The sequence below is a fragment of the Bufo gargarizans genome, chromosome 1, assembly GCF_014858855.1.
Source record: "Bufo gargarizans isolate SCDJY-AF-19 chromosome 1, ASM1485885v1, whole genome shotgun sequence".
Taxonomy (NCBI): domain Eukaryota; kingdom Metazoa; phylum Chordata; class Amphibia; order Anura; family Bufonidae; genus Bufo; species Bufo gargarizans.
Window position 1 is genome coordinate 759,462,095 of NC_058080.1, and position 19,746 is coordinate 759,481,840.

The 19,746-nt window shown below is 45.2% G+C and overlaps 1 protein-coding gene across 1 annotated transcript; it reads right to left on the reverse strand.

The window, feature by feature from the left end:
- Window positions 1-321: 321 nt before the first annotated feature.
- Window positions 322-19,552, reverse strand: LOC122925194 (zinc finger protein 260-like). Its single transcript, XM_044276710.1, has 2 exons — window positions 19,495-19,552; window positions 322-3,273 (listed from the first exon to the last, which is right to left on the reverse strand). Exons 1-2 carry the CDS (start codon window positions 19,526-19,528, stop codon window positions 1,460-1,462), a joined length of 1,848 nt encoding a protein of 615 aa, XP_044132645.1. The 5' UTR covers window positions 19,529-19,552; the 3' UTR covers window positions 322-1,459.
- Between the last annotated feature and the right edge of the window lie 194 nt (window positions 19,553-19,746).

Consider the following 19,746-nt stretch of genomic DNA (forward strand, 5'->3'; position numbering starts at 1 on the left):
TGATTGGCACCGAAACTTTCAGAGTGCGGTTCTCCATTTTCTCTCAACTATGGCAGAACTAACAGAAACAAATTAGGGTACTTTCACACTTGCGGCAGAGGATTCTGGCAACCGTTGCTGGAACTTCCTGCCAGATCAGTCTAAATGTATGCAAACTGATGGCATTTGTCAGACGGATCAGGATACTGATCCATATGACAAATGCATTGAAATGCCGGATCCGTCTCTCCGGTGTCATCAGGAAAAAAACGGATCCGGCATTTATTTTTTATTCACTTTTTTTGCGGTCTGAGCATGCGCAGACCGCAAAAAAGGATCCGTTTTGCCAGAACACTCGGGGACGGATCTGGCCTTAATGCATTTTAATGGGAAAAAATCCGGATCCGGCATTTTGGACGAAGATAAAACCGCAGCATGTCAAGTCCCGCGGCGAGAGATCCCAGGAGTCCCGAGTAGCGCTTGGGGACTCACTGAGGGGGTAAGATCTATATTTGGGCAACTTACCTGTGGGGCCTTATTAGTCCGGAACGCAGGCCGCAGGTTCTACACCAACATAGAAAATGGTTCTTTACTGTAAGAGCAGTGAGACTATGAAGCTCTCTGCCACGGGGGAAGGGGGGCTTGAACTCACTAAAAGAGTTTAAGAGGGGCCTGGATGTATTTCTTGAGTTAAATAATATCACAGGTTATAAAAACTAGTATTCTGGAAATTGGTAGTTGATCAAGGAAGTTATTCTGCCTGATTGACTAGGAAGGAAATTTTTCCCCTAAAATAAAAAAATTTTTTTTTTTGCCTTCCACTGGATGCACTTTGTAGGAAAATAGACTGAAGTGGATGGACATATGTCTTTTTCAGACTTACAAGCTATATTACTACATTACTATGTATGTTGATCTTTTTTCAGGATGCCAAGGGAGTCAAGAGTCAGACCACCAACAGTCTAAAGATCCTGAGAATAGATTGATTCCATGAAACCTGAATATACCTTTAATATCTGTGAATAACTGGAGTTAAATTTTTTGCTCCTATAGCATTTCCCATATTACAAAACCTAACATGGTTTGTTTTTATCTGATAAGATATAGAATTTGATTTCCTTACAAAACATTTTTCCCATATAAAACAACAAATCAGCTTCTCTTCTGCGTGACTTGTCTGATGTTCCCTAAGTTCTGCTTTGGATATAAAACATTTCCCACATTCTGAGCACGAAAATAGCTTCTCTCGTGTGTGACTTCTCTCATGTTTAACCAGATTTGACTTATCTATACAAATTTTCCCACATTCTGAACATGAATAGGGCTTCTCTCCTATGTGAATTCTCTCATGTGTAAAAAGATTTGATTTCTGTTTAAAACATTTCCCACATACTGAACATGAGTATGTTTTCTTTGCTGTGAGATGTTTCTAGTCTGTAACAAGATGGGATTTATTTGTAAAACACTTCCTACATTCTGATCAAGAGTATGGCTTTTCCATTGTGTGAATTCTCTCATGAGTAACAAGACTTGATTTCTGTGTAAAAGATTTTTCGCATTCTGAACATGAATACGTTTTTTTTCCTGTGTGAATTCTCTTATGTCTATTAAGATTTGATTTCTCTGTAAAGCACTTCCCACATTCTGAACATAAATATGGTTTCTCTCCTGTGTGAATTCTCTCATGAATAACAAGACTTGGTTTATCTATAAAGCATTTCTCACATTCTGAACATGAATATGGTTTATCACCTGTGTGACTTCTCTCATGTTTAACAAGATCTGACTTTTGTGCAAAACATTTCCCACATTCTGAACATGAATACGGTTTTTTTCCTGTGTGACTTCTCGCATGTCTAAGAAGATTTGATTTCTCTGTAAAGCACTTCCCACATTCTGAACATGAATACGGTTTCTCTCCTGTGTGAATTCTCTTATGTTTAACAAGATCTGACTTTTGTGCAAAACATTTCCCACACTCTGAACATGAATATGTTTTTTCTCCTGTGTGACTTCTCGCATGTCTAAGAAGATTTGATTTCTCTGTAAAGCACTTCCCACATTCTGAACACGAATAAGGCTTCTCTCCTATGTGAATTCTCTCATGGGCAACAAGGTCTGATGTTTGTGATTTTTTTTTCCCACATTCTGAAAATGAATATGATTTTTCTCCTATGTGACTTCTCTCATGAATAACTAGACTTGGTTTATCTTTAAAGCATCTCTCACATTCTGAACATGAATATGGTTTCTCACCTGTGTGAACTCTCTCATGTTTAACAAGATCAGATTTTTGTGTAAAACATTTCCCACATTCTGAACATGAATATGGTTTCTCACCTGTATGAATTCTCTCATGTCTAACAAGATTTGATTTCTCTGTAAAGCACTTCCAACATTTTGAACATGAATATGGCTTCTCACCTGTGTGAACTCTCTCATGTTTAACAAGATATGATTTTTGTGTAAAACATTTCCCACATTCTAAACATGAATATGGTTTTTCTCCCGTATGACTTTTTTTATGTCTAAAAAGATTTGATTTCTCTGTAAAACATTTATCACATTCTATACATGAATATGGCTTCTCTACTGTGTGAATTCTCTCTTGGGCAACAAGGTCTGATGTTTGTGTAAAACTTTTCCCATATTGTGTAGATGAATGTGGTTTCTCTCCTGTGTGACTTTTCTCATGAATAAGAAGACTGGGTTTATCCATAAAGTATTTTCCACATTCTGAACATGAATATGTTTTTTTTCCTGTGTGACTTCTCTCATGTCTAAGAAGATTTGATGTCTCTGTAAAGCGCTTCCCACATTTTGAACATGAATATGGCTTCTCTCCTGTGTGAATTCTCTTATGTTTAACAAGATCTGACTTTTGTGCAAAACATTTCCCACACTCTGAACATGAATATGTTTTTTCTCCTGTGTGACTTCTCACATGTCTAAGAAGATTTGATTTCTCCGTAAAGCACTTCCCACATTCTGAACATGAATATGGTTTCTCAGTTGTGTGAATTCTCCTGTATGTAGAAAAAGCTGAGATTTCTGAAAACTCTTTACCACACTGGAACCTTTTACCCCCTTTCTGACCTGTACTTGTGGTAACAATCTGTGATCGGTCAGGAGAAGGTTCCTCATGATTAGGGGGATTACATAACAGATCTGTACTGTAAAGTCCTAAATGTACATTGATGTTTTCTTCTGAAGAGCTCTGCATGATATCTTCATCTTCTGCTTTATAATTTAGTGATAACATGATGTCTTCATCAGAATTCTTACTGGGATTTTCTGTTAAGATAAAAATGTATTTTTTTTTCCAAACCGCAGAGAATACATATAACAATCCTATTAGGCTGGAATTAGATCCAGCCGTAACTACAGGTTGAAAAAACTACACCTGTAATTTCAGCCTTATGCCAAATGCACACGGCCGTGTTCCGAGGCCGAGAGGGGTCCGTGGTAACACAGCCTGGAATCCTGTTGAGAGCAGCAGGAGCGCACGGCGTCATTGGTTGCTATGACGCCGTGAGCTTCATGCCACCGCTGCACAACAGTAATACACTCGTATAGTGTATTACTGTAGTGCAGCGGCGGCATGAAGCGCTCGGGGTCATAGCAACCAATTGCACCATGCGCGCCTGCTCACAACAGGATTCCAGGCCATGTTACCACGGACCGCTCTCGGCCGCGGAACACGGCCGTGTGCATTTGGCCTTATAAAGCTTTCTATACACTGACAAAGTTCAGGATTCTGATCAGTTCCCACATTCCTCAACACAAACTGCATTATTGACTAGATCTTAGACCTGATAAAGCTGGTGGATTCACACACTAAAAAAAAAAAAGTCATAATGCCTACCTAGAGCTTAATTGTCAAGCACGTTTCAGTGCACCTCCTCCACTGCTGCTGCTGAACTTTCACATTAACTTTCATGCTCAGCACAAGCTGCATTTTCCCTGGTTCCACACTGAGATCCTCCATTTTCCAGCAGACGTTTCAGTTGGAATTGCAGCTTCTAATTCCATCTACTGCTTATTTTCCTGCAGCCTGTACTGAGCATGTGTCAGATATCAGCAGCAGATTCCCAGTGGGCTGTGTTGTCTCGAACTTAAGTGAGTTGCCAGTTCTGGTGGCCCCTGCAATTTATATGATTTGCTGCCTGCGGTAGGCCCTTTAATCTTTATGACTTACCATTGCTATGTCACTCCATGACATCTTTTCTCCTCTACAGTCCTGACACAGGGGCCAACAAGAGGATGTTCTGTGTGGGTGGCGCTAACATTACAGACTGGTTGCTAGTTAGCCCCGCCCATCTTTTCTTAACTGTGTCCAGTTAAGGCTTCATTTGGTGGTGGAAAGAATTGCAATTTTTGTCCCGTCTCACCTCCCCAAAAAATCAAATTATGTTTCCAAAGTATTTACTGGTAATGTTGAACGGAAATACATAAATATGCAAGTGGATAAAAAAAAGTACAATAAAAAGTACAAAAAAGTACAATAAAGAAAGTAAATAAAGGAGTTATCTGCAGAATAATGATAGGGGCTGTGTCCTCCCACCCCTCGGCCAACTAGGTATATAGGTAAAAGAGAGAGCGAAGAGAGAGAAAGAAGAAAAAAACTCCACCCCTTCTTAAAGTCATAGGGACAAAAAGTAGGGGACGTAGCACAATTCATCCATAGATTCCATATCTTAGAGAACAGTTTTCTAGTATCTGAGAGGGTCACTTTTCATAATTTGGTTAATTCTCTGGATAACTGCTAAGATGGATAAATAGGGGGAGGGGGGGGGGCTCTATCTGGAAGCAACATGTATGCACGCGACCATCAAAATATATAGTACAGATTTATAAGTTGCATTAGTATATAGGACCTAATGGGTAGACAGGAGGTGACAGAGGGACATCTATGAACGACCACAAACAGTCCCTTCTGAATACTGGCCCAAAATTGGTTAACTATCGGACAGGTGCATTATATGTGAAGGGTTTTACCTGTCTCTTGGCATTCCCTAAAACAGGGATGCTCAACCTGCAGCCCTCCAGCTGTTGTAAAACTACAACTCCCACCATACCCTGCTGTAGGCTGTTCAGGCATGATGGGAGTTGTGGTTTTTCAACAGCTGGAGGGCCGCAGGTTAAGCATTCCTGCCCTAAAACATAAAGAAGAGAATGACTGATATATAATATGCAATCTGGAAGGTACCAATTGCACCCTATGAAGTACCTTCAGCAATGTTTCCATCAACTTCACCTGCCAACTTCCATTGCTGATCACCGTACAACATTCATTCCATTGTAGGGTTGTCGAATTTTCGATACCCAATTGATACTTTTGCCTGGTATCGACCTCGATACCGGCATTTGCCTTTTTTTCAATACTAGGCTTCGCTATTGCACAGTCTAGTATTAGAGAACATGGAGAGCGCTGCTCTCAGCGCGCTCCGTGTTCTTCTCAGCAGCACATGGGAGAAGGAAGCAGTCTCTCCCTCCCCCCTGTGCCACTGCCACCAATGAGGAGAGAGGGCGCACTGCACCACCAATAAAAGTAAACGTTTAATACAAATCCAGGAGGCTGGTGCTGGCGGGGAGCTGCGATCAGCGGCAGTTAACTCCTCAGGTGCCGCACCCGCCTCCTCTATTAAATGTTAATGATCATTGGTGGCGCAGTGCTGCACCCCCCTCCTCCCCAGTATTAAAATCATTGGTGGCAGTGGCCACAGGGTCCCCTCCCCTCCTCTGTCATTGGTGGTGCAGTGGCAGATTCTGATCAGAGCACCAGCAGTGTAATCCTGGGGCTCCGATTAGTTACCATAGCAGCCAGGACGGTACTGAAGCCCTGGCTGCCATGGTAAGCTCCCTGCTGCCGTGTGCACAAAGCCCAGGACAGCAGGGAGAGTGTGAAGTCCTATTCACCCTAATTGTCACGACTGTGACTGATCCAGACAGGTCTGGGAGGAGAAGGTCGCAGCGACTTGCTGCTCGCGATAGCTTGTGAGTTTGCTCTGTGGTTCAGGGTATGTCATCAGGGTTTTGCCTTGTGAACCTTTTTGTCCTGACTGGGAGTTTGTAGGCATCCTTCTCAGGTGAGTCCTGTCTGCCACTCCCAGCTACTATATTAGTTTCAGTTTCACTTGCAGTCATTGCCAGATATAGTCCTTACTTCCAGTGCTATTCTGACCTTTGAAGGAGATCGTTTGATGGTATTGCTGTGGAGCTCTCGTCCGGTGTGGACCGTCGTGACTGGGATCACCTTCTCTGCTCGTGACTGGATAAGTCGATCTATGTTTGATTGTTTGTTTGTTTGTTTGTTGCTGTCTTCCCCTGTTGTTCTCCTAGACGTGAGTGATGGTGACTAGTGCTCCCATCTGCCTTTCCCCAGTCTAGTCTTGTTAGGGTGACTGAGGGTTTAGGCATCCTGCTCGCCGCACGGGTTCACACCCCGTCTAGGGTATCAGGACAGACAGGTGCCAGCTTAGGGTTAGTCAGGGGTGACCGTTCTATTTCCCATCCATAGATAAGGGTCCCCCTTCCCCTCCGTCTGGTGCGACACGACTGCTGCTGGGATAGCGGTCGTGACAGTATATCTGGCCATTTAAAAAAAATAAAATAAATGACCTTTTTTTTTTTTTTTTTTTTTTTTGCTTGCTGTTTTGCTTTGTATTTTTCTGTTCCACTATGGATCCGGTTACGGTTTTGGCAAAAGAATTACAGGGGTTATCCCTGGAAGTGGCAGGATTAAAAGCAACAGTGCAGCAGCAGCAATCCTTGGGTTCCACCGTTGCTACGGGAAACCAAGGTACTCCTGAGCCAAAAGTGGTTTTACCTGATCGGTTCTCAGGAGGAAGAGACCAATTTGTAACCTTCAGAGAAGCTTGTAAATTGTTCTTCAGGTTACGCCCTAGGTCCTCCGGCGGTGAGGAACAACGGGTGGGCATTGTAATTTCGCTCCTGCAAGGAGATCCGCAGGCTTGGGCTTTCTCCCTACCATCAGACTCTCCGGCCTTACGATCAGTGGAGGAGTTTTTTAAAGCCCTGGGTCTCGTATATGATGACCCGGACAGGGTCTCACTGGCTGAGTCTAAGCTACGTAGACTTCGGCAAGAGAACCGGTCTGCTGAACTATATTGTTCCGAATTCCGTAGGTGGGCTACTGATACATTATGGAACGACTCGGCCCTTAGGAGTCAGTTCTGCCAGGGGTTGTCTGAAAAATTAAAAGACGCGCTGGCGGTATACGAGGTCCCTGGGTCTCTTGAGGCTGCTATGTCACTGTCCATAAGAATCGACAGACGACTCAGGGAGAGACTATTAAATTCTACAGAGGCTTCTATAGGGCAGGGATCGGTTTGTTATGATCCAGTCGAACCAATGCAAATTGGGGGCGCCACTAGACGGGTGAATCCTTCTAAGGTCCGCCGTAGGTCAGAGGTTTGTTTTCGTTGTGGGGGGAGGGGTCATTTTGTAAAGGTATGTCCCTCAGAACCCAAGAGACCACAAACAAGGGAGCCGCCGGAAAACTAGAGTCCCCAGATTGTGCGGAGGATAACAGTCTGGGCGTATTTCTTTCCTCCATACGCATGTCTCAGTTTTTGTTGTCCGCTACCGTTGAGGCGGGCAATAAGACTGAGATCTGTTCCGTCTTTTTGGACAGTGGGGCAGGGGTCAACTTGGTGGATTCACGGTTTGCTCAGGCTCTGGGTTTTACTCCGGAACCGGTACGCAGAGCTATTCCTGTTTTTGCCATCGACTCCTCCCCTCTTACTCAGAGAGAGTTAACTCAGATCATCCATAATATCCATCTACAGGTAGGGGACCTCCATAAAGAACATATCTCTTGTTATGTCCTGGACGGTCTTCCGGCTCCTATGGTATTGGGGCTTCCCTGGCTGGTGACCCACAATCCAGTGGTGGATTGGCAGGCCGGGGAGATTGTGGAGTGGAGTGAACATTGTAAGGACAACTGTTTGAGTAGTAGGTTCTCTACACTCTCTGTAACATCTCTACCTGCCTTTCTGTCAGATTTTATGGATGTGTTTTCTGAGAAGGGTTGTCAGGGGTTACCACCTCATCGTCCATATGATTGCCCGATTAATCTTGTGCCTGGGGCAAAACTACCTAAAACCCGGTTATACAATCTTTCCGGCCCGGAGAGGAAGGCTATGAAAGATTATATTTCGGAGAGTTTGGCTAAGGGACACATCAGACCCTCTTCTTCACCCGTGGCTGCAGGGTTCTTTTTCGTTAAAAAGAAAGATGGGGGCCTGCGTCCTTGCCTGGATTTCCGGGAGTTAAACCGGATAACTATCCAAGATCCCTATCCTCTTCCTCTCATTCCCGACCTCTTTAATCAGGTTGCTGGTGCTAAATGGTTCTCTAAAATGGATCTCAGAGGAGCCTATAACCTGGTTCGCATCAAAGAGGGGGATGAGTGGAAGACGGCTTTTAATACTCCAGAAGGGCATTATGAAAATCTGGTCATGCCATTTGGTCTTACTAATGCGCCTGCGGTGTTCCAACATTTTGTCAACTATATTTTTAGTCACCTTATCGGGAGATTTGTTGTGATATATCTTGATGACATCCTGGTCTATTCTCCGGATTTGGAGACACATAAGATCCATGTGAGACAAGTGCTGCAGATATTAAGGGCCAACAAATTGTTTGCTAAATTAGAGAAATGTGTGTTCGCCGTAAAAGAACTGCAATTTCTGGGGTATGTGTTGTCAGATTCAGGTTTCCGCATGGATCCAGAGAAAGTCCGGGCGATTATGGACTGGGATCTGCCTGAGAACCTGAAGGCATTGCAACGTTTCCTGGGGTTTGCCAATTTTTATAGAAAGTTTATAAAGAACTATTCCTTGGTGGTCAAACCACTGACTGACATGACCCGAAAGGGATCCGATTTTTCCAAATGGTCACATGCAGCCAAAACTGCCTTTACATCTCTGAAGGAGAGATTCACCTCGGCCCCTATTCTCGTACAGCCAGATGTCTCGCTTCCTTTTATTGTAGAGGTTGATGCATCAGAGGTGGGGGTGGGAGCGGTACTTTCTCAGGGCCCGTCCCCTGATGAATGGCGTCCGTGTGCTTTCTTTTCGAAGAAATTGTCCACTGCAGAAAGGAACTATGATATTGGCAACAGGGAACTTTTGGCTATTAAGTTGGCCTTTGAGGAGTGGCGTCATTTTTTGGAGGGGGCGGTTCATCCCGTCACAGTGATTACTGATCACAAAAACTTATTATATCTGGAGTCTGCTAAACGTCTCAACCCTAGACAGGCTCGATGGTCGTTATTTTTTACTAGGTTTAATTTTGTAATAACCTATCGCCCGGGGGCAAAAAATACTAAGGCGGATGCATTGTCTCGAAGTTTTCCTGGAGGGGGTGATGTTGAGGTACCAGAGCCTATGTTGCAAAAGGGGGTGGTGGTCTCTGCATTACACTCAGGTTTAGAGGGAAGGGTGTTGGAAGCTCAGGGGGACGCCCCGGCCTCCTGCCCCTCGGGTAAACTGTTTGTGCCAGAAAATTTACGCCTGGAGATACTAAAAGAACACCATAACTCCACACTGGCAGGACACCCAGGTAGTAAGGCAACCTCTGAATTAGTGTCTAGTCGGTTCTGGTGGCCTAAGTGGCGCCAGGAGGTGTTTAATTTTGTGTCTGCATGTGCTACCTGTGCTCGTTCTAAGGTAGATCATACTCGTCCAGCAGGGCGTCTTTTTCCTCTGGCCATCCCCAACAGGCCTTGGACGCACCTATCAATGGATTTCATTACGGATCTACCAGTATCAGCTGGGAAGACTGTTATTCTTGTAGTTGTTGACAGATTCAGTAAAATGGTGCACTTTATTGCTCTTACCGCATTGCCTAATGCTAATACACTGGCTCAGGTTTTTATTGACCACATCGTGAAGCTTCACGGGGTCCCTTCCGATATTGTTTCGGATCGTGGTACCCAATTTGTTTCTAAATTTTGGAAAGCTTTTTGTTATCGTTTAGGGGTTCATCTGTCGTTTTCTTCATCTTTTCATCCACAGTCCAACGGTCAGACTGAACGTACCAATCAAAACCTAGAGACATATTTGAGATGCTTTGTTTCCGAAAATCAGGAGGAATGGTCATCTTATTTACCGTTAGCCGAGTTTGCCATTAATAATCGTCGTCAAGAATCCACAGATAAGTCACAATTTTTTGGTGCGTATGGTTTCCATCCTCAGTTTTGTACGTTTAGTGAGGGGGGGCCGTCTGGGATTCCCGAGGAGGAACGATTTGCATCTTCACTTTCATCAGTGTGGCAGAGTGTGCAAGAAAGTTTGAAGAGAATTGGTGGTAGATACAAACGTGCGGCTGATAAGAAGCGCTCTGAAGGTCCGGACCTTGGGGTGAATGACTTGGTGTGGTTGTCTACCAGAAATATCAAGTTGAAGGTTCCCTCGTGGAAATTAGGTCCGAGATTTATTGGTCCTTATAGGGTAATTAAGGTCATTAACCCGGTGGCTTTTCGTCTGGAGCTACCTCAGACTCTAAGGATCCATAATGTCTTCCACAGATCTCTGCTTAAGAGATATGTAGAACCTCCTGAACCATTGCCACTACCGCCTCCACCGGTGGTTGTTGATGGCAGTCTTGAGTTTCAGGTAGAAAAGATTGTTGATTCACGATATGTTCGCCGCTCTCTTCAGTACCTGGTGCACTGGAGAGGTTATGGTCCCGAAGAGAGAATGTGGGTGCCAGCATCAGAGATAAAGGCGGACAGACTTATTCAAGCTTTTCATAGGTCCCATCCGGAGAGGCCGGGTCTTGAGGGTCCGGTGGCCCCTCGTAGAAAGGGGGGTACTGTCACGACTGTGACTGATCCAGACAGGTCTGGGAGGAGAAGGTCGCAGCGACTTGCTGCTCGCGATAGCTTGTGAGTTTGCTCTGTGGTTCAGGGTATGTCATCAGGGTTTTGCCTTGTGAACCTTTTTGTCCTGACTGGGAGTTTGTAGGCATCCTTCTCAGGTGAGTCCTGTCTGCCACTCCCAGCTACTATATTAGTTTCAGTTTCACTTGCAGTCATTGCCAGATATAGTCCTTACTTCCAGTGCTATTCTGACCTTTGAAGGAGATCGTTTGATGGTATTGCTGTGGAGCTCTCGTCCGGTGTGGACCGTCGTGACTGGGATCACCTTCTCTGCTCGTGACTGGATAAGTCGATCTATGTTTGATTGATTGTTTGTTTGTTTGTTGCTGTCTTCCCCTGTTGTTCTCCTAGACGTGAGTGATGGTGACTAGTGCTCCCATCTGCCTTTCCCCAGTCTAGTCTTGTTAGGGTGACTGAGGGTTTAGGCATCCTGCTCGCCGCACGGGTTCACACCCCGTCTAGGGTATCAGGACAGACAGGTGCCAGCTTAGGGTTAGTCAGGGGTGACCGTTCTATTTCCCATCCGTAGATAAGGGTCCCCCTTCCCCTCCGTCTGGTGCGACACGACTGCTGCTGGGATAGCGGTCGTGACACTAATAGAGCTCTATCAGGGGGAATAGGACAAGAGATTAAAAGATCCCAGGTTCTAGCCCCTAAGGGGGGGGAATAGTTATTAAATCAAAAAAGTAAAAAAAAAAAAAAAAAAAAATATTAAGTATAAATCACCCCCTTTCCCAATTTTACATATAAAATATATAAACAATAAATAAACATATTACATATCGCCACGTCCAAAATGCTAAAAAATGTCCTATGCAGGAAACGCTATAAATCGGACTGATCTATTATGGGCCAGACGTTCCATAAAATGCGGAATGCATGCTGCTTTTTTTTTTTTTTTTTGCGTGGTATCGAATGGTATCTAGTATCGCAATACTTTTTTGTGGTATCGAAACCGATGCAAAACTTTGGTATCGAAACAACCCTATTTCATTGTTCCAGAGTAAGAGTGTCTCCCAAATCCGATTCCCATCAATACATAAAAGTATCAGAAAAAGTGGAATTGACCATGGAATAAATGAAAGAAAGGGATCTACTGCTCTATACTGACAAAACCTCTCAAAGGAGGTATATTCAACCATCGTATCGGAACTAAGGAGGTTAAAAAAAATTGAAAACCTGATTGACTCTTAAAATGAAGACTTTTAAAATATGCTAATGAGCCTCTAGGTGCTACTGGGGCGTTGCTTCAGCACTTAGAGGCTCGGTCTACTCACCCTTTGGCACGCCCAGGTCCTGTTGATTGACTGTCGAGTTCTCCTCATAGTCATGTAAATCCCACGCCTGCGCCGTCCCGTTTAGTATTCGGCGCAGGCGCAGTGAGTGAAGGACGCGCTCCTGCTGCCGGCTTCCTCACTGCACCTGCACTAAAGGAAGCTGGCAGCAGGAGCGCGTCCTTCACTCACTGCGCCTGCGCCAAATACTAAACGGGACGGCACAGGAGCAGGATTTACGTGACGATAAGGAGAGCGCAACAGTCAATCAACAGGACCTGGGCGTGCCAAAGGGTGCGTAGACGGAGCCTCTACGTGCTGAAGCAACACCCCACTAGCACCTGGAGGCTCATTAGTATATTTTAAAAGTCTTTATTTTAAGAGAACGGCGGCAGGGAGTTATAAAGCACACGGTTATGTACTGCTAACAGTAGCACATCGCTAATATCAGTCAGCTACATAACGTTATTTATGATGGCAGAAACGCTTTAAGGAGGGATATCGAGCTACAGTATAATTTCCCGGGAGTGAGTGATCTTTGTCAGGTTTAGGGATTACTGTAATTAATGCAGTTAAGAGATCTGAAAGTAGTGGACCACCCTGCACCATATAATCATAGAAACTCTTCAAATGTGGCAAAAGAATCTTTAATTTTGTTTTTAAATAAATCGCAGAGAACCCGTCCTCTTCCAGTGATTTCCCATTTTTCAAGGACATTATGGTTGAGTCTAGTTGCTCATCACTGATGGGGACATTAAGAGTGGCAGTATCCAAAGGGAACAGTTTTGGAATTAGTAAACAAGCTAAAATGGAAGACACCTCAGAAACAGGAGCATCCGTAGGGTCAGAATACAGCTTTTGGCAAAATGCATGGAATTGGTGATATACCGTATCTTGACAGGATTGGATGTGACCTGACCTTATGTGTCCCTAAACAAAATGCTTCTCATTTCAACCTGGAAGTCAGGATTGTTTCAAAGAGGTAAGTGTTTGGAGCATTGATAAGAGAGCCTAAAATGTTGGTGCAAGATTTTCCACATCACCATGGTATCCGTAAGAAGGACAGACCCCTTTATAGAGGGAGGGTATACTGCAGATATACTGCAGGTCCGTGCAATAACCAGTAAGCACTTTCCCTGAAGGCTCACGCACATGGCCATTGTTTTAGTCCGCATCTGAGCAGCATTTTTTTATGTGGCTTGGATGTGGACCCATTGACTCCATGTGCTGTCCGCATCCGTTACTCCACACATGGCTGGTGTCCTGCAGACCAAAAGAAAAGGTACGGTCGTGTGTATGAGGCATTACTAGCCGGGAAAGCACTTATTGGTTAACCCTTTAATGACCAGTCACTTTTTTGTGATATAGAGCACATGGTTCAAACACTTGTAGCTTTTTTATTTTATGGTCTACCGAAATAACTTTTGCAGCTTTTTATTACACAACACAGGGCTTTTTAATATATATTTTTAAACCTTTTTAGAGGAAAAATTGTTAGGAAACATTCTTTCCTGTATATTCAATTGTATATACAGTGTAAGTGCTGCCAAAAATTACAAGGAAGAAGCACTCCGATACAACCTGTATATCACATAAAGGAGGGCCAGCACTTGCCCATGTGTCCGTGGTCAAGTGGACCTTCCCAGTAACTGCGTTGGTCAGGGCACGTGTGATGTTCTGGGACACATGTTAAAGTAAAGCTGGCACGGCACACAGTGAAAAATAGTGGCAGCTGGGGACTGCGTACCGAGGGACGGCCGCCGACATTAGGCTGCGGAAGGCCTCAGTCTCCACAAGTCTATATGGCAACATTTCAAGAGCCAGTCATTTTGAAAGTTGTGCATTTAGTGCTATGGGCAGTGGGTTTTTGGGTATTTTCGCTTGCGTTCAAATGCCTGGGGTAAGGACAATTGGACGCTGCGCTGGGACAGGGAAGTGGATGTAGTTGCTGATGGTGCATACGAAGGCCCAGGTGCAGGGCAAGGGGCATCCGGCCCTGCGCCTTTGACATGGGATTGGACAGCAGTGGCACAGGTTGAAAACTACCACTCTTTTGTCGTCTGCACTTTCCGCAAAAAAGCGCCATACAGCAGAACACTTGGCAAGGGAGATTTACACATGTGGGTGCTCCGTGTAACGGTTCCGGGCCTGTTTGGTGTTGGCCGACTTCTCCCTTTTGCCACACCACTGCCTCTTACAGCTTGTTGCGGTGCTGCAGATCCCTCCTCTCAGCTTTCCACGTTCCCAAGTTGGGTCAGTGACCTCATCGTCCATCACCTCCTCTTCCACTTCCTCATCCTCCTGACTTGACCTAACCACAATCTCATCCTCATCCACCTCGTGAACAAATAATTGACATTCACCACCCTCATCTTCTTGACCCTGTAATAGGTCAAGAGGTTGTGAATCAGGGCACATCTAGTGATGACTCTACATGGTGGGAGGATGGAGGATCAGGGTGAGGATTCTGTGGACCAGACTCTTTGCTAATGAGACTGGTCTTGGTGGAACAATTATCTTCTGCCATCCAACCGACCACCCGGTCGCACTGGTCCGACTTGGACAGTGTTGTCCTGCGATGCCCAGTTAACTGTAAAATGAAACTGGGTATGGTGGATTTTTTCTTTTTTCCAGTTTAACCGGCAGCTGGCACAGTTTCATTGCGCCCAGGGCCACGGCCTCTGCCTGAACCGTCAGCAACACGCCCACTTCCCCGTCTCTTAGTGCTCGCCTTCTTCATATTAAAAGGTTTATTCAATAGATATTGGACAACTTATTTAAATTTTCCCCCAGCAAAATAATTCTCTGCTGGAATGCTGTATATAACGTTTGTGGATTGAACGCACACATAGATGTGCACAAAAGTAGTTAAATTTGTCCCAAATACAAAAATTCTCTTCTGGAATACTGTATATACGGTTGCGGCCTAAACACACACACACACAGATGTGCCCAAAACTAGTTAAATTAGCCCAAATTATAAATAATTCTCTGCTGGAGTACTGAATATAACGGTTGCAGATTGAACGCACAAACAGATGTGGCACAAATTAGGTTAATTTCCTCAGAAAAAAAACATTTCTCTGATGGCGCGGTGTATATCTCACTAGTAGGCACAATCTAGTGAATAAGCCCCTTTTTATAATGTCTGCTAAACACACTGGCGTACTGTAGATCTCACTAATATCAAATCTTTCTGTCTTATAAAAGCTTTTGGGTACTTAAAAAAGCGATTTTCCAGCCCTGCACTATCTGTCCCTTCCTGAAGACGCCTGTCCCTGATACCGCTGAATGCAAAACTTGGTAAAAAAAATAATTTTTCAATGGTGCTGCACTGCTGTTGAACACACACTGTGGTCCTTAAGAGGACTGTTTGGTCTTTCAATAGTTTTTTGGGAGTTAATTCTGTGAATTTCCAGCAAAATGCTATCTGTCCCTGCCTACTGTCCGCTCTTCCTGACACTGAATGATCCGAGCGCGGGACATTGGCTCCTATATAAACTGGTATCACGTGTTCCGGCCAGCCAACCAGTGTAAGGCTAATAGCTAACATGGCTATGGCATTACACTGAAGGGAATTACTTACCTGAGCGTAGGTGTGGGCGATATATGCGATATGCACGATATGAATCTGTGCAACGATACAGATTTTGTCCATATCGCATATATCACCGGACCGCAATATGACCACGGAGCGGTAGTGAATTGAAGAAGCTTCTCACCGCTCCGTGGCCGGGGCCTGTGTGTGACGTCAGGTCCCGCCCAATGCATGCTGGGAAGAAGACGCGACACCTGCGGACTGCCGAGCACCCTGCAGGAAAGGTAAGTATAGCGATTATTCTGGGGAGGGGGGGGCTGGAGGATAGGGGGGGGATCTATTTGCAAAGGATGGCCATGGGGCTGATGGCACTGGTTCTGGGGGACAAGGACATGTCTGATGGCAGATGATGGCAACTGCCATGGGGCTTGGAGCTGACGGCACTGGCTCTGGGGCACATGTCTAATGGCAGATGATGGCAAATGGCATGGGGCTTGGGGCTGATGCACTGGCTCTGGGGCACATGTCTGATGGCAGTTTTGTAATTTGTATTTTTTGCATACATACAGAAGAAAAAAATATATCGCAATATATAATCGCATATCGCACATGATTCAAATTATATCGCAATATAGATTTTAGGCCATATCGCCCACCTCTACCTGAACGTTGATTGGCTGCTTAGGAGGCGCCAAACATGCGGGGAGGAGACTCGAGCAATACAACGATCACAAGTAGAATTCGGCCGAGTACTACCACGTGCCAAGCATAGCGATGCTCGAGCCCAACCGGTACTCGGCCGAGCATGCTCACTCATCACTAGAAATGATGCCTGAAAAATGTCCCAAAAAATAATGACCCCTAAGATCTACAAGGTGCTCCTTCAATTCTGAGATTCGTATTGGAGTCAAGTAGAACTCTAGAGTCACATATGGGATATTTCTACAATCTGCAGAATCAGGGTAATAAATATGGGGTTTTAGTTCTATTTTATCACCTGCTTTTTTCAAAAGAAATTGCTGTGGCTTCTGCTACTTGGATGGCGGGAAGTCAGCAGAAAGAGGCCTCCTGGTGGCAAGCTGAGTAATGAGCATATCCTAGTAATCCAACAATTAAGCCTCTTTCGGTATCAGAAAAACATTCCCCTGTTCAACTTCTATAGTGAGGGTCTAAAAGCAGTAGTCATCATTGTGCTGGATGATAACAATACACTTGAGATTATGTCAGCAACCAAGCAAACAGCTTTCATGTTCTGAGCTGCATTGAGATGGTTGGTCACGGCCAGTGTCATCGTCATTATCATCATCATCATCATCATCCCCTAGCTGTCTCTGGGAAAACTCCATTTCCCCCTGCACCAGCAACTTCTCCTAAACATCCTCCCCACCAGTCGTAGCTCCTCATCCTCCACCTTCCTTCTCCATGCAACTTCATCCATGTGGGTCCTCAACAGCTACAGGGCGGTGATCAAGAGGTGTAAGCTGTTCTACTTTCAACATCTCTTGTGGAATCAGTATGAGCTTTTCTCCAATATCAAGATCAGGGATGACCTAGTTGATCTCGATGTTTTCTCTACTCTCACATCTGGCGGTAGCTTTGAGAGGCCGGAGAACTCGACACATGTCCCTGATAAGTTGCAATTGCCTAAGCTCACAGTAACACATGCGTCCTGCTGCGGTGGTCTGGTGCATGATGTCATCATTAAGCAGTCTACACGAATATCGCAGTGCCAATACGACACCTATTTACTATCTGTCAGGTGAATAAAGCCCTATGATTATGTTTAACTTGTAAGGCAAATGCAGGGCCCTAACATGATGTTAAAGGACCCTGTAGATTTGTGTAGCTCCTCTATTACATGCACACGTGTGTATACTGCACATGACGGCTCTTACCTTGTAATATAAGAGGCTGGTGCTCCTCCATTACATGTCACTGCACACACGTGTATACACTGCACATGACGGCTCTTACCTTGTGATATAAGAGGCTGGCGCTCCTCCATTACATGTCACTGCACACACGTGTATACACTGCACATGATGGCTCTTACCCTGTGATATAAGAGGCTGGTGCTCCTCCATTACATGTCACTGCACACACGTGTATACACTGCACATGACGGCTCTTACCTTGCGATATAAGAGGCTGGTGCTCCTCCATTACATGTTACTGCACACACGTGTATACACTGCACATGACGGGTCTTACCTTGTGATATAAGAGGCTGGTGCTCCTCCATTACATGTCACTGCACACACGTGTATACACTGCACATGACGGGTCTCACCTTGTGATATAAGAGGCTGGTGCTCCTCCATTACATGTCACTGCACACACGTGTATACACTGCACATGACGGCTCTTACCCTGTGATATAGAAGGCTGGTGCTCCTCCATTACATGTCACTGCACACACGTGTATACACTGCACATGACGGCTCTTACCCTGTGATATAAGAGGCTGGTGCTCCTCCATTACATGTCACTGCACACACGTGTACACACTGCACATGACGGCTCTTACCCTTGTGATATAAGAGGCTGGTGCTCCTCCATTACATGTCACTGCACACACGTGTATACACTGCACATGACGGCTCTTACCTTGTGATATAAGAGGCTGGTGCTCCTCCATTACATGTCACTGCACACACGTGTATACACTGCACATGACGGCTCTTACCTTGTGATATAAGAGGCTGGAGCTCCTCCCTTACATGTCACTGCACACACGTGTATACACTGCACATGACGGCTCTTACCTTGTGATATAAGAGGCTGGTGCTCCTCCATTACATGTCACTGCACACACGTGTACACACTGCACATGACGGGTCTTACCTTGTGATATAAGAGGCTGGTGCTCCTCCATTACATGTCACTGCACACACGTGTATACACTGCACATGACGGCTCTTACCTTGTGATATAAGAGGCTGGTGCTCCTCCATTACATGTCACTGCACACACGTGTATACACTGCACATGACGGCTCTTACCTTGTGATATAAGAGGCTGGTGCTCCTCCATTACATGTCACTGCACACACGTGTATACACTGCACATGACGGCTCTTACCCTGTGATATAAGAGGCTGGTGCTCCTCCATTACATGTCACTGCACACACGTGTATACACTGCACATGACGGGTCTTACCCTTGTGATATAAGAGGCCTGGTGCTCCTCCATTACATGTCACTGCACACACGTGTATACACTGCACATGACGGGTCTTACCTTGTGATATAAGAGGCTGGTGCTCCTCCATTACATGTCACTGCACACACGTGTATACACTGCACATGACGGCTCTTACCTTGTGATATAAGAGGCTGGTGCTCCTCCATTACATGTCACTGCACACACGTGTACACACTGCACATGACGGGTCTTACCTTGTGATATAAGAGGCTGGTGGTCCTCCATTACATGTCACTGCACACACGTGTACACACTGCACATGACGGCTCTTACCCTGTGATATAAGAGGCTGGTGCTCCTCCATTACATGTCACTGCACACACGTGTATACACTGCACATGACGGGTCTTACCTTGTGATATAAGAGGCTGGTGCTCCTCCATTACATGTCACTGCACACACGTGTATACACTGCACATGACGGCTCTTACCCTGTGATATAAGAGGCCGGTGCTCCTCCATTACATGTCACTGCACACACGTGTATACACTGCACATGACGGCTCTTACCTTGTGATATAAGAGGCTGGTGCTCCTCCATTACATGTCACTGCACACACGTGTATACACTGCACATGACGGGTCTTACCCTGTGATATAAGAGGCTGGTGCTCCTCCATCATGGCCTCCTTGTACAGATCCTTGTGTCCTTCTATATACTCCCACTCCTCCATGGAGAAATAGACAGTGACATCCTGACACCTTAGAGGAACCTGACAACACAATGACACCGTCATCACCCAGACCCCTCCAGTGCTGTTACTGGAGAATTTCCCAGCATTCCCAGCAGTGTCACCTCTCCAGTCAGCAGCTCCATCATCTTGTGGGTGAGTTCTAGGAT